Source organism: Salmo trutta, unplaced genomic scaffold (assembly GCF_901001165.1).
Source record: "Salmo trutta unplaced genomic scaffold, fSalTru1.1, whole genome shotgun sequence".
NCBI lineage: Eukaryota > Metazoa > Chordata > Actinopteri > Salmoniformes > Salmonidae > Salmo > Salmo trutta.
This window is the reverse complement of record NW_021822748.1, coordinates 44,193-59,955: the sequence shown is the minus strand read 5'-3', so window position 1 is coordinate 59,955 and position 15,763 is coordinate 44,193. Positions and strand designations below refer to the sequence as shown.

Sequence of the window (15,763 nt, the reverse complement as noted above, 5' to 3'; positions counted from 1 at the left end):
CTCACTTTTAGTGTGGTGCTCTTTCTCTCACTTTGTTTAGTGTGGTGCTCTCTCTTTGTTTGGTGTGGTGCTGTCTCTCTCTTTGTTTAGTGTGGTGCTCTATCTCTTTGTTTAGTGTGGTGCTCTCTCTCTCTCTTTCTTTAGTGTGGTGCTCTCTCTCACTTTGTTTAGTGTGGTACTCTCTCTCTCACTTTGTTTAGTGTGGTTCTCTCTCTCTTTGTTTAGTGTGGTGCTTTCTGTCTCTCTCAGTGTGGTGCTCTCTCTCTCTCTTTGTTTAGTGTGGTGCTCTCGGTCTCTCTTAGTGTGGTGCTCTCTGTCTCTCTTAGTGTGGTGCTCTCGCTCTCTCTTTGTTTAGTGTGGTGCTTTCTGTCTCTCTTAGTGTGGTGCTCTCGCTCTCTCTTTGTTTAGTGTGGTGCTCTCTGTCTCTCTTAGTGTGGTGCTCTCGCTCTCTCTTTGTTTAGTGTGGTGCTCTCTCTCTCTTAGTGTGGTGCTCTCGCTCTCTCTTTGTTTAGTGTGGTGCTTTCTGTCTCTCTTAGTGTGGTGCTCTCTCTCTCTTAGTGTGGTGCTCTCTCTCTCTTAGTGTGGTGCTCTCGCTGTCTTTGTTTAGTGTGGTGCTCTCTCTCTCTTTTAGCGTTGTGCTCTCTCTCTCTTTGTTTAGCGTGGTGCTCTCTCTCTGTTTAGTGTGGTGCTCTCTCTCTCTCTTTTAGTGTGGTGCTCTCTCTCTGTTTAGTGTGGTGATCTCTCTCTCTTTCTTATAGCATGGTGCTCTCTCTCTCTTTGTTTAGTGTGGTGCTCTCTCTCTCTCTGTTTAGTGTGGTGCTCTCTCTCTCTTAGCATGGTGCTCTCTCTCTCTCTTTTAGCATGGTGCTCTCTCTTTGTTTAGTGTGGTGCTCTCTGTCTCTCTTAGTGTGGTGCTCTCGCTCTCTCTTTGTTTAGTGTGGTGCTCTCTCTCTCTTAGTGTGGTGCTCTCACTCTCTCTTTGTTTAGTGTGGTGCTTTCTGTCTCTCTTAGTGTGGTGCTTTCTGTCTCTCTTAGTGTGGTGCTCTCTCTCTCTTAGTGTGGTGCTCTCTCTCTCTTAGTGTGGTGCTCTCGCTGTCTTTGTTTAGTGTGGTGCTCTCTCTCTCTTTTAGCGCTGTGCTCTCTCTCTCTTTGTTTAGCGTGGTGCTCTCTCTCTCTTTGTTTAGTGTGGTGCTCTCTCTCTCTTTTAGTGTGGTGCTCTCTCTCTTTGTTTAGTGTGGTGCTCTCTCTCTCTTTCTTATAGCATGGTGCTCTCTCTCTCTTTGTTTAGTGTGGTGCTCTCTCTCTCTCTCTTAGTGTGGTGCTCTCTCTCTCTTTGTTTAGTGTGGTGCTCTCTCTCTCTTTCTTATAGCATGGTGCTCTCTCTCTTTGTTTAGTGTGGTGCTCTCTCTCTCTTTCTTATAGCATGGTGCTCTCTCTCTCTTTCTTATAGCATGGTGCTCTCTCTCTCTTTGTTTAGTGTGGTGCTCTCTCTCTCTTTCTTATAGCATGGTGCTCTCTCTCTCTTTCTTATAGCATGGTGCTCTCTCTCTCTTTGTTTAGTGTGGTGCTCTCTCTCTCTTTGTTTAGTGTGGTGCTCTCTCTCTCTTTGTTTAGTGTGGTGCTCTCTCTCTCTTTGTTTAGTGTGGTGCTCTCTCTCTCTCTCTCTCTCTTTTAGCGTTGTGCTCTCTCTCTTTGTTTAGTGTGCTGCTCTCTCTCTCTCTTTTAGCGTTGTGCTCTCTCTCTCTCTTTGTTTAGCGTGGTGCTCTCTCTCTCTTCCCTTCTGTTGTCTGTCCAGAATGTGGTACTTAATATTTCAGGGAAGTGACAGAAGTGCTGTTCCGTACCCCTCCTCTCACCCTGTGCCAACCAGTGAGTGTGAGTCCGTGCCCTAAGCAGTTGTTACTTCACAGTGTGTCTCTCGGACTAACATATGACTGTCTCTGTCAGTGACATATGGTGGTGTTGCGGTTTATCTAATCTTCTCAAGGCCGATAACATAGTCCCATCTGTCAGTGACTCTGAGACAGCTTGTAATTCCCTGTCATCCACCCCTAGAGGGAAGTACTACATCATCAAGGACATTCACACTTGGCTCGCACATCACTGATGCAGGCTGACTAGTGTGTGTGTGTGTCTCATCACTGATGCAGGCTGACTAGTGTGTGTGTGTGTCTCATCACTGATGCAGGCTGACTAGTGTGTGTGTGTCTCATCACTGATGCAGGCTGATAGTGTGTGTGTGTGTCTCATCACTGATGCAGGCTGACTAGGTGTGTTGTTGTGTGTGTCTCATCACTGATGCAGGCTGACTAGTGTGTGTGTGTGTGTGTCTCTCACGATGCAGGCTGACTGTGTGGTGTGTGTGTGTCTCATCACTGATGCAGGCTGACTAGTGTTGTGTGTTGTGGTCTCATCCCTGAGCAGGCTGACTAGTGTGTGTGTGTGTGTCTCATCACTGATGCAGGCTGACTAGGTGTGCTGTGTGTGTGTCTCATCACTGATGCAGGCTGATAGTGTGTGTGTGTGTGTCTCATCACTGATGCAGGCTGACTAGTGTGTGTGTGTGTGTCTCATCACTGATGCAGGCTGACTAGTGTGTGTGTGTCTCATCACTGATGCAGGCTGACTAGTGTGTGTGTGTGTCTCATCACTGATGCAGGCTGACTAGTGTGTGTGTGTGTGTGTGTCTCATCACTGATGCAGGCTGACTAGTGTGTGTGTGTGTGTGTGTGTCTCATCACTGATGCAGGCTGACGTGTGTGTGTGTGTGTGTCTCATCACTGATGCAGGCTGACTAGTGTGTGTGTGTGTCTCATCACTGATGCAGGCTGACTAGTGTGTGTGTGTCTCATCACTGATGCAGGCTGACTAGTGTGTGTGTGTGTGTCTCATCACTGATGCAGGCTGACTAGTGTGTGTGTCTCATCACTGATGCAGGCTGACTAGTGTGTGTGTGTGTCTCATCACTGATGCAGGCTGACTAGTGTGTGTGTGTGTGTCTCATCACTGATGCAGGCTGACTAGTGTGTGTGTGTGTGTCTCATCACTGATGCAGGCTGACTAGTGTGTGTGTGTGTCTCATCACTGATGCAGGCTGACTAGTGTGTGTGTGTGTCTCATCACTGATGCAGGCTGACTAGTGTGTGTGTGTGTCTCATCACTGATGCAGGCTGACTAGTGTGTGTGTGTGTCTCATCACTGATGCAGGCTGACTAGTGTGTGTGTGTGTCTCATCACTGATGCAGGCTGACTAGTGTGTATGTGTGTGTCTCATCACTGATGCAGGCTGACTAGTGTGTGTGTCTCATCACTGATGCAGGCTGACTAGTGTGTGTGTGTCTCATCACTGATGCAGGCTGCGTGGTGTGTGTGTGTGTCTCATCACTGATGCAGGCTGCGTGGTGTGTGCGTGTGTCATCACTGATGCAGGCTGACTAGTGTGTGTGTGTGTGTCTCATCACTGATGCAGGCTGCGTGGTGTGTGTGTGTGTGTGTCTCATAACTGATGCAGGCTGACTAGTGTGTGTGTGTGTGTGTGTGTGTGTGTGTGTGTGTGTGTGTCTCTGATGCAGGCTGACTAGTGTGTGTGTGTGTGTGTGTGCGCGTGTGTGTGTGTCTCATCACTGATGCAGGCTGTGTGGTGTGTGTGTGTCTCATCACTGATGCAGGCTGCGTGGTGTGTGTGTATGTCATCACTGATGCAGGCTGCGTGGTGTGTGTGTGTGTGTCTCATCACTGATGCAGGCTGCGTGGTGTGTGTGTGTGTGTGTGTGTGTCTCATCACTGATGCAGGCTGCGTGGTGTGTGTGTGTGTCTCATCACTGATGCAGGCTGTGTGGTGTGTGTGTGTCTCATCACTGATGCATGGTGTGTGTGTGTGTGTGTGTGTCTCATCACTGATACAGGCTGCGTGGTGTGTGTGTGTGTCTCATCACTGATGCAGGCTGTGGTGTGTGTGTGTGTGTGCATGTCTCATCACTGATACAGGCTGCGTGGTTGTGTGTGTGTGTGTGTGTGTGTGTGTGTGTGTGTGTGTGTGTGTGTGGTGTGTGTGTGTGTGGTGTGTGTGTGTGTGTGTGTGTGTGTGTGTGTGTGTGTGTGTGTCTCATCACTGATACAGGCTGCGTGGTGTGTGTGTGTCATCACTGATGCAGGCTGCGTGGTGTGTGTGTGTGTGTGTGTGTGTCTCATCACTGATGCAGGCTGCGTGGTGTGTGTGTGTGTGTCTCATCACTGATGCAGGCTGCGTGGTGTGTGTGTGTCATCACTGATGCAGGCTGCGTGGTGTGTGTGTGTGTCATCACTGATACAGGCTGCGTGGTGTGTGTGTGTGTCTCATCACTGATGCAGGCTGCGTGGTGTGTGTGTGTCTCATCACTGATGCAGGCTGCGTGGTGTGTGTGTCTCATCACTGATACAGGCTGCGTGGTGTGTGTGTGTGTCATCACTGATGCAGGCTGCGTGGTGTGTGTGTGTGTCTCATCACTGATGCAGGCTGCGTGGTGTGTGTGTCTCATCACTGATACAGGCTGCGTGGTGTGTGTGTGTGTTATCACTGATGCAGGCTGCGTGGTGTGTGTGTGTGTCTCATCACTGATGCAGGCTGCGTGGTGTGTGTGTCTCATCACTGATACAGGCTGCGTGGTGTGTGTGTGTGTTATCACTGATGCAGGCTGCGTGGTGTGTGTGTGTGTCTCATCACTGATGCAGGCTGCGTGGTGTGTGTGCGTCATCACTGCCGACCTTCATGGCCAGGAGAATAGAGAGAGGTCAGAACGGCCCCGGAAGAATAACACACACACACACACACACACACACTATAAGAGAATAACACACTCACTCTCTCTCTCTCCCTTTCTCTCCCTAACACACGCACACACCCCCTCTCATAAACTCTCAGGGTCACACTCACAGAGCGTTATATAGTAGTAACCACTAGTGCCAAGGTGTTCTTTACCGTTGCTGTATACATTATTATAGAAACAGTACCGTGGTTTGGCCAGTAGAGGTCACTCATACTCCACGCATCATTACATGGGTGAAACGTTTCTCCTACAACACCTGGACCACTATATACACTACATGACCAAAAGTATGTGGACACCTCATCCAACATCTCATTCCAAATTCATGGGCATTAATATGGAGTTGGTCCCCCCTTTGCTGCTATAACAGCCTCCACTCTTCTGGGAAGGCTTTCCACTAGATGTTGGAACATTGCTGCGGGGTTTTGCTTCCATTCAGCCACAAGAGCATTAGTGAGGTTGGGCACTGATGTTGGGGCGTTTTAGGCCTGGCTTACAGTCGGCGTTCCGATTCATTCCAAAGGTGTCCGATGGGGTTGAGGTCAGGACTCTGTGCAGGCCAGTCAAGTTCTTCCACACCGATCTCGACAAACCATTTCTGTATGGACCTATGCTTTGTGCACAGGGGCATTGTCATGCTGAAACAGGAAAGGGCCTTCCCCAAACTGTTGCCACAAAGTTGGAAGCACAGAATCGTCTAGAATGTAATTGTATGCTGTAGCGTTAAGATTTCCCTTCACTGGAACTAAGGGGCCTAGCCAGAACCATTAAAAACACCCCCAAACCATTATTCCTCCTCCACCAAACTTTACAGTTGGCACTATGCTTTGGGGCAGGCAGCGTTCTCCTGGCAACCGCCAAACCCAGATTACTCTGTTGGACTGCCAGAAGCGTGATTTATCACTACAGAGAACGCGTTTCCAATGGCGGCGAGCTTCACACCACTCCAGCTGACGCTTAGCATTGCGCATGGTGATCTTAGGCTTGTGTGCAGCTGCTCAGCCATGTAAACCCATTTCATGAAGCTCCAGACGAACAGTTCTTGTGCTGATGTTGCTTTCAGAGGCAGTTTGGAACTTGGTAGTGAGTGTTGCAACGGAGGACAGACCATTTTTACACGCTTCAGCACTCGGCGGTCCTGTTCTTCACAATAACAGCGCTAACAGTTGACCGAGGCAGGGCAGAAATTTACAGACTGACTTGTTGGAAAGGTGGCATCCTATGACGGTACCATGTTGAAAGTCACTGAGCTCTTCACTACGGGCCGTTCTACTGTCATTGTTTGTCTATGGAGATTGCATGGCTGTGTGCTCGATTGTATACACCTGTCAGCAACGGGTGTGGCTGAAAGAGCCGAATCCTCTCATTTGAAGGGGTGTCCACATACTGTTGTATATGTAGTGTATATACAACTAGTTGAATGATTAGAAAGTAATTCAGTTTAACACTGACAAATGTTTGTGTGATTTTTAAGGAGATCTTGTAAAGTTATGAACATGTAAGGACAACATAAGAGTTAAATAAATGACTGTAGAGCTCCATTGTGAGACTGAGATTTAGTTGGAAGTGGTTTGAAGTGGTCTAATTTAGTCTGTTTCTGAGCATAGAGGCATAAACATGTCATTTTCTGCTCACAAAGCTTTTAGTATGCTTTTGTTATGTTTAAAGACTTGTGAATCTTAGCAAAATGATTTGGAGAAATACATTTGTCTGCCTGTAAATATCCAATATGTCTACTATTTCAACTATATTTAACTTAATTGTTTAGACTTTTTCCAAAGATGAATAATTTCCCAGAATGACTTTTAGTCAGGTGACATTACCACCCCATCACATAACAATCAGGCAAGCTGAACTATGGTGGAAATGACAAATATATCTCCTCCTCATTTTATCACTTTATTTTTTGATGTGTTATTTATTTTGTAATTTGTACATCCTTTATAAGTTGATATATCTGTCATTTGGGTCAGTGAAGTAATACTTACATGCAGGTACACTGTTCAGACACCAGGGGTGCGCAAGTGAGCACAGTTGTAGCCCCTCCCCTAATCCCTCCTCTCCAGCCTGGCCCTCCCACAGCCCACTCCCCCTCCTCCCTGCCCCACCCAGCCATCTGGTGCTTGGCTCCACACACACTGCCGGGAATCCATTTTCCCTGCTTCCTTTCAGAAAGAAAAACAGGATGAAGGGGCTCTTTCAGTCTGAGGTTACCCTGGAAACCCCCTATTCTTTCTCTCTTTAACACACACACACACACACACACCGGGACATAATGTGGACATTTCAACTTTAAAGGGACCAAGTCTACGTCAGCTGTTGTTCTGTCCTTCTGTTAAGTTTAGACAAAGACCTCAGGCTTCTCTTGCCCCCCTCTTTCCCCTCTCCCTCTCTCTCCTCTCTTTCCCTTTAAACTTCCAGAGTTAGCTTCACACTTTTAGAGAGAACTTAATTAGCAAATGGAAAGCATAAGGCTTCCTGTCTGAACATATTGAATTAAGGTTGTGAAGTTGAAGAGTTTGTAAACCAGAACAAAATGGATTGTGTGTATGGTAGAAGCATAAGAATGTGAGGAGCCTTTGTCCAAACGTTTACGTGACTCCTGAAACCTGAAACTCTCTCGTCTTCTAGCTGGGCAGAAACTCAGGGTGGAGGAATGTTGTATGGAAAACAGTTGTGTTGAAGTTATATAAATAGGAGTGCAGTTCTCCCAGCTGGCCAGTAGAGGTGTGTCATGAGCCACTGTTTCCTCCATAAACACGCAATGGGCTCTGTCATCTGTAAGCTTTCAGAGTAAAAAATAAGTCATTGCCACATGCAGGGAGTGGTAATGAGAGAATGAAAGAGGAAAATAGATAAAAGAAAATGTAGCTTTTCCCTGAGAAGTGTGGAGTGTAGCTCAGCTACTAGACAGATCAAACTGGGTTTAGAATAGAAATGTAAGTTGGATCCAAGCTTTTTCTCTGCCGTTGGTTCTTTCCTGCTCCCTACTTTGTGTCTTTCTGTTTACACACTGTGTCTTTTCTCGCTCCAAGCCAGCGGGCCGTCACCACCTCACACAGATTTTAGCCTTTTAAGGAGTGAGGGAGTGCGAGGGAGGAGGATGAGGGGGGGTGTAGGACAGACTCAGGTCTGGTGACTGATAAACAGTCTCCTCTTTGTACAGACGGAGAGACGGATGGACACACACACTGACACACAGACTACTCCATGACTTCACATCCCTCATCCTTCCTCTTCTCCTTAATCCTCCTCTCCTTCCTTCTCTCTTTTGATAAGCAGCAGGAGATAGATTTGTAATGTTACAGTAGCTGAACAATATTGAGAAGACTTAAGAGCATGTGTACACACACACACACATACACACACACACACACACACACACACCACTCCTCTCTCAGTGCCAGACAGCTGTTGGAGAGGCAGGGGGCTGTGGTGGGGGTAACCAGGGGGCTGTGGTGGGGGTAACCAGGGGGCTGTGGTGGGGGTAACCAGGGGGCTGTGGTGGGGGTAACCAGGGGGCTGTGGTGGGGGTGAGTAGGGGGAAATCAGGGGTCCTCTTTGTGCGGGTGGTGTAAAATAGAACTACAACATGTACTATATTGTGTGTTTGACGTGTGCGTGTTTGCTAATGGACCTTCCAAGTGTATGTGTGTGTTTTCCCTCTGTCATGATGACCATGGCTCCTCGTCTGGGTGTAATGTGAGTGCTGTGTTCTCAGTAGCCAGTAGGGGTGCCATTGCACCATAAATGACAGGAGTGGTGTGTGAGCACCCATTTTAACCCTCAGCCTAGGACCTGTTTAACCCTCAGCCTGGACCTGTTTAACCCTCAGCCTAGGACCCGTTTAACCCTCAGCCTAGGACCTGTTTAATCCTCAGCCTGGACCTGTTTAACCCTCAGCCTAGGACCTGTTTAACCCTCAGCCTAGGACCTGTTCAACCCTCAGCCTAGGACCTGTTTAACCCTCAGCCTGGACCAGTTTAACCCTCAGCCTAGGACCGTTTAACCCTGAGCCTAGGACCCGGTTAACCCTCAGCCTACGGACACCGTTGTAACCCTCAGTCCTAAGACCCGTTTAACCCTCAGCCCTAGGTACCCGTTTAAACCCTCAGCCTAGGACCTGTTTTACCCTCCAGCCTAGGACCTGTTTAACCACTCAGCCTAGGACCTGGTTAACACCTCAGCCCTAGGGACCCGTTTAAACCTCAGCCTAGGACCCGTTTAACCCTCAGCCTAGGACCCGTTTTAACCCTCAGCCTAGGACCCGTTTAACCCTGAGCCTAGGACCCGGTTTAACCCTCAGCCTAGGACCCGTTCACCCTCAGCCTACGACCCGTTTAACCCCAGCCTAGGACCCCGTTTACCCTCAGCCTAGGAACCTGTGTAAACCTCAGCCTAGGACCGTTTAACCCTCAGCCTAGGACCGTTAACTCAGCTAGGACCGTTTAACCCTCAGCCTAGGACCCGTTTAACCCTCAGCCTAGGACCCGTTTAACCCTGAGCCTAGGACCTGTTTAACCCTGAGCCTAGGACCTGTTTAACCCTGAGCCCAGGACCCGTTTAACCCTGAGCCCAGGACCCGTTTAACCCTCAGCCTAGGACCCGTTTAACCCTCAGCCTAGGACCCGTTTAACCCTCAGCCTAGGACCCGTTTAACCCTCAGCCTGGACCCGTTTAACCCTCAGCCTGGACCTGTTTAACCCTCAGCCTAGGACCTGTTTAACCCTGAGCCTAGGACCCGTTTAACCCTCAGCCTAGGACCCGTTTAACCCTCAGCCTAAGACCCGTTTAACCCTCAGCCTAGGACCCGTTTAACCCTCAGCCTAGGACCTGTTTAACCCTCAGCCTAGGACCCGTTTAACCCTGAGCCTAGGACCCGTTTAACCCTGAGCCTAGGACCCCGTTTAAACCTAGCCTAGGACCCGTTTAACCCCTGAGCCTAGGACCCGTTTAACCCTCAGCCTAGGACCCGTTTAACCTCAGCCTAGGACCGTTTAAACCTCAGCCTAGGACCCGTTTAACCCTCAGCCTAGGACCCGTGTTAACCCTCAGCCTAGGAACTGTTTACCCCTGAGCCTAGGACCTGTTTAACCCTGAGCCTAGGACCGTTTAACCCTGAGCCTAGGACCTGTTTAACCCTGAGCCCAGGACCGTTTAACCCTGAGCCAGGACCCGTTTAACCCGCAGCCTAGGACCCGTTTAACCCTCAGCCTAGGACCCGTTTAACCCTGAGCCTGGACCTGTTTAACCTCAGCCTGGACCTGTTTAACCCTCGCCTAGGACCCGTTTAACCCTGAGCCTAGGACCCCGTTTTAACCCTCAGCCTAGGACCCGTTTAACCCTCAGCCTAAGACCCGTTTAACCCTCAGCCTAGGACCCGTTTAACCCTCAGCTAGGACCCGTTAACCCTCAGCCTAGGAACGTTTACCCCTCAGCCTAGGACCCGTTTAACCCTCAGACTAGGACCTGTTTAACCCTCAGCTAGGACCCGTTAACCCTCAGCCCTAGGACCCGTTTATTACCCTCAGCCTAGGACCCGTTAACCCTCAGCCTAGGACCCGTTTAACCCTCAGCCGAGGACCTGTTTACCCTGAGCCTAGGACCTGTTTAACCCTGAGCCTAGGACCTGTTTAACCCTGAGCCTAGGACCTGTTAACCCTGAGCCAGGACCCGTTTAACCCTGAGCACAGGAACCCGTTTAACCCTGAGCCTAGGACCCGTTTAACCCTGAGCCTAGGACCCGTTTAACCCTCAGCCTAGGACACGTTTAACCCTGAGCCTAGGACCCGTTTAACCTGAGCCTAGGACCCGTTAACCCTCAGCCTAGGACCTGTTAACCCTGAGGTTAGGACCCTGTTAACCCTCAGCCTAAGACCTGTTTAACCCTCAGCCTAGGACCCGTTTAACCCTGAGCCTAGGACCCGTTTAACCCTGAGCCTAGGACCCGTTTAACCCTGAGCCTAGGACCCGTTTAACCCTCAGCCTAGGACCCGTTTAACCCTCAGCCTAGGACCTGTTTAACCCTCAGCCTAGGACCTGTTTAACCCTCAGCCTAGGACCTGTTTAACCCTCAGCCTAGGACCTGTTTAACCCTGAGCCTAGGACCCGTTTAACCCTCAGCCTAGGACCTGTTTAACCCTGAGCCTATGACCTGTTTAACCCTGAGCCTAGGACCCGTTTAACCCTGAGCCCAGGACCCGTTTAACCCTGAGCCTAGGACATGTTTGGCCCTCAGCCTGCCACCCGTTTTATGAATCATTGATAACGTCATCATCATAAGAAAGCTTATCTAGGGCAGTGCTCTGATTTGTCTAGAGCGCATCACACACTCAGATTAGATCTCTGTCTCTCTCTCTCTGTCTCCCTCTCTCTGTCTCCCTCTCTCTGTCTCCCTCTCTCTGTCTCTCCCTCTCTCTGATTGTTTTTCATTGTTCATGTGTCTGTGTAACAGTGGATATCCTGCTTGTTTTCCTGTTGTTGACACATAGGGAGAACATTTATGGTGCCACAGAGCAAAACACATCGTCTTCACAAAGAGACAGAGATGCTTAAAGGAGAGCGAGAGACAGAGATGCTTAAAGGAGAGCGAGAGACAGAGATGCTTAAAGGAGAGCGAGAGACAGAGATGCTTAAAGGAGAGCGAGAGACAGAGATGCTTAAAGGAGAGCGAGAGACAGAGATGCTTAAAGGAGAGCGAGAGACAGAGATGCTTAAAGGAGAGCGAGAGACAGAGATGCTTAAAGGAGAGCGAGAGACAGAGATGCTTAAAGGAGAGCGAGAGACAGAGATGCTTAAAGGAGAGCGAGAGACAGAGATGCTTAAAGGAGAGCGAGAGACAGAGATGCTTAAAGGAGAGCGAGAGACAGAGATGCTTAAAGGGAGAGCGAGAGACAGAGATGCTTAAAGGAGAGCGAGACAGAGATGCTTAAAGGAGAGCGAGAGACAGAGATGCTTAAAAGGGAGCGAGAGACAGAGATGCTTAAAGGAGAGCGAGAGACAGAGATGCTTAAAGGAGAGCGAGACAGAGATGCTTAAAGGAGAGCGAGAGACAGAGATGCTTAAAGGAGAGCGAGAGACAGAGATGCTTAAAGGAGAGCGAGACAGAGATGCTTAAAGGAGAGCGATGGAGACAGAGATGCTTAAAGGAGAGCGATGGAGACAGAGATGCTTAAAGGGGAGCGAGACAGAGATGCTTAAAGGAGAGCGAGAGACAGAGATGCTTAAAGGAGAGCGAGAGACAGAGATGCTTAAAGGAGAGCGAGAGACAGAGATGCTTAAAGGAGAGCGAGAGACAGAGATGCTTAAAGGAGAGCGAGAGACAGAGATGCTTAAAGGAGAGCGAGAGACAGAGATGCTTAAAAGGGAGCGAGAGACAGAGATGCTTAAAGGAGAGCGAGAGACAGAGATGCTTAAAGGAGAGCGAGACAGAGATGCTTAAAGGAGAGCGAGACAGAGATGCTTAAAAGGAGAGCAGACAGAGATGCTTAAGGAGAGCGATGGTAGACGATGCTCAAAGGAGAGAGCGAGGGAGACAGAGATGCTTAAAGGAGAGCGATGGAGACAGAGAGATGCTTAAAGGAGAGCGAGAGACAGAGATGCTTAAAGGAGAGCGAGAGACAGAGATGCTTAAAGGAGAGAGCGAGAGACAGAGATGCTTAAAGGAGAGCGAGAGACAGAGATGCTTAAAGGAGAGCGAGAGACAGAGAGCTTAAAGGAGAGCGAGAGACAGAGATGCTAAAGGAGAGCGAGGAGACAGAGATGCTTAAAGGAGAGCGAGAGACAGAGATGCTTAAAGGAGAGCGAGGACAGAGATGCTTAAAGGAGGGAGCGAGAGACAGAGATGCCTTAAAGGGGAGCGAGAGACAGAGATGCTTAACGGAGAGCGAGAGACAGAACAGAGATGCTTAAAGGGGAGCGAGAGACAGAATGCTTAAAGGAGAGCGAGAGACTAGAGTGCTTAAAAGGGAGGAGCGAGAGACAGAAGATGCTTAAGGGAGAGAGCGAGAGACAGAGATGCTTAAGGAGAGCGATGGAGACAGAGATGCTTAAAGGAGAGCGAGACAGAGATGCTTAAAGGAGAGCGAGAGACAGAGATGCTTAAAAGGGAGCGAGAGACAGAGATGCTTAAAGGAGAGCGAGAGACAGAGATGCTTAAAGGAGAGCGATGGAGACAGAGATGCTTAAAGGAGAGCGATGGAGACAGAGATGCTTAAAGGAGAGCGATGGAGACAGAGATGCTTAAAGGAGAGCGAGAGACAGAGATGCTTAAAGGGAGCGAGAGACAGAGATGCTTAAAGGAGAGCGAGAGACAGAGATGCTTAAAGGAGAGCGAGACAGAGATGCTTAAAGGAGAGCGATGGAGACAGAGATGCTTAAAGGGGAGCGAGAGACAGAGATGCTTAAAGGAGAGCGAGACAGAGATGCTTAAAGGAGAGCGAGAGACAGAGATGCTTAAAGGAGAGCGAGAGACAGAGATGCTTAAAGGAGAGCGAGAGACAGAGATGCTTAAAAGGGAGCGAGAGACAGAGATGCTTAAAGGAGAGCGAGAGACAGAGATGCTTAAAGGAGAGCGAGACAGAGATGCTTAAAGGAGAGCGAGACAGAGATGCTTAAAGGAGAGCGAGAGACAGAGATGCTTAAAAGGAGAGCGATGGAGACAGAGATGCTTAAAGGAGAGAGCGAGAGACAGAGATGCTTAAAAGGAGAGCGATGGAGACAGAGATGCTTAAAGGAGAGCGAGAGACAGAGATGCTTAAAGGAGAGCGAGAGACAGAGATGCTTAAAAGGAGAGCGAGACAGAGATGCTTAAAAGGAGAGCGATGGAGACAGATGCTTAAAGAAGGAGAGAGAGTTGTCAGTACTTAGTGCTGCACATGATGCCAAGTGAACAAACATGGTGTTCAGTAGTTGCTGTAAATGGTGGAATCAACGAGGTCTGTCTCTTAAAGGGAACAGACCTTGTTAACAGGCCGAGAGGAAGAGAGAGTGGAATGTTTACTGTTCCTTTTTGTTTTTCACTTGTGTTTATTATCTACTTCACTTGCTTTGGGAATGTTAACATACGTTTCCCATGCCAATAAAGCCCCTTGAATTGAGAGGTGTGTGTGTGTGTGTGTGTGTGTGTGTGTGTGTGTGTGTGGTGTGTGTGTGTGTGTGTGTGTGTGTGTGTGTGTGTGTGTGTGTTGCTTTGTGCTTGCATCAGAGCTATCCATTTCCAACTGCATTGTGACCTATGTGCTGTAGCCGTGTGTGACTTGAATACTCTTCCCCCGGTGGTGGAGACAGTGATGTTAGTTCCTCTCTACCCCAGGGTTTTTATCCCCCTTTATACTGTATCTATCATACTGTTTCTCATGTCACCTCTGTTTACTTCTGTCAGTCTTTCTGTTTTTCTAACTAATGCTTTATTGTCCTCTCTCCAGTCCTGTATTTCTCTTGCTCTCTCTCTCTCTTCTCCTTCCAGTTGAAATGTGACTCAGAATTAACATGTTCTCTTCTTGAGGTATTCATATTAACACAACCTCTCTATGTGTCTCTCTCTTTCTCTCTCTCTGTAGTTAAGAAGGACCAGGAGGGAGTGGAGGAGAAGAAGACGACTAAGAAGGTGAAGGAGCTGAAGGTGTTGGACTCCAAGTCCTCCCAGAACCTCTGTAAGTGTCTAAACACTTCCCCTGATCTGACCGACTCTCAGGGTTCCAATGCAGCAAGCAGTCAGTCCAGTAATGATTCCTGACTGTTGTTGCTGCTTGTTTGAGCTGAGAGTGTTATGTGAAGGGATGACGGTGTTATGTGAAGGGATGAGGGTGTTATGTGAAGGGATGAGGTGTTATGTGATGGGATGAGGTGTTATGTGATGGGATGAGGGTGTTATGTGATGGATGACGGTGTTATGTGAAGGGATGAGGGTGTTATGTGATGGGATGAGGGTGTTATGTGATGGGATGAGTGTTGTTATGTGAAGGGATTGAGGGTGTTAGGTGATGGGATGAGGGTGTTATGTGATGGATGAGGGTGTTATGTGATGGGATTGAGGGTGTTATGTGATGGGATTGAGGGTGTTATGTGATGGGATGACGGTGTTATGTGAAGGGATGAGGGTGTTTATGTGATGGGATGAGGGTGTTATGTGATGGGATGAGGGTGTATGTGATGGGATGACGGTGTTACTGTGAAGGTGAGTTGACCTGTGGTGTTATGTGAAGGGATGTCGGTGGTATGTGAAGGGATGTCGGTGTTATGTGAAGGGATTGAGGGTGTTCTGTGAAGGGATGAGGGTGTTATGTGAAGGGATGACATTATGGGATGAGGGTGTTATGTGAAGGGTGTCGGTGTATGTGAAGGGATGTCGGTGTTATGTGAAGGGATGAGGGTGTTATGTGAAGGGATGAGGGTGTTATGTGAAGGGATGATGGTGTAATGTGAAGGGATGATGGTGTTATGTGAAGGGATGATGGTGTAATGTGAAGGGATGGGGGTGTTATGTGAAGGGATGAGGGTGTTATGCGAAGGGATGACGGTGTGATGTGAAGGGATGAGGGTGTGATGTGAAGGGATGTCTGTGTTATGTGAAGGGATGACGTTATGGGATGAGGGTGTTATTGATGGGCTGAGGGTGTTATGTGAAGGGATGACATTATGGGATGAGGGTGTTATGTGAAGGGATGAGGGTGTTATGTGATGGGCTGAGGGGTGTGATGTGAAGGGATGAGGGTGTTATGTGATGGGATGAGGGTGTTATGTGATGGGATGAGGGTGTTATGTGAAGGGATGAGGGTGTGATGTGAAGGGATGAGGGTGTATGTGATGGGATGGGGTGTTATGTGATGGGATGGGGGTGTATGTGAATGGATGAGGGTGTTATGCGAAGGGATGACGGTGTTATGCGAAGGGATGACGGTGTTATGCGAAGGGATGACGGTGTTATGCGAAGGATGACGGTGTATGTGAAGGGATGA

General features: G+C 48.8%; 1 protein-coding gene across 1 annotated transcript in view; it reads left to right on the top strand.

The window, feature by feature from the left end:
- LOC115184143 (protein diaphanous homolog 1-like) overlaps positions 1-14,580 on the top strand; it is a 154,043-nt gene extending 139,463 nt beyond the window's left edge. The window contains exon 15 of the mRNA XM_029745133.1: positions 14,366-14,580. Within this exon, the coding sequence (XP_029600993.1) occupies positions 14,366-14,541 (176 nt within the window). The 3' untranslated portion in view covers positions 14,542-14,580. The remainder of the gene's footprint in view (positions 1-14,365) is intronic.
- The last annotated feature ends 1,183 nt before the right edge of the window (positions 14,581-15,763 follow it).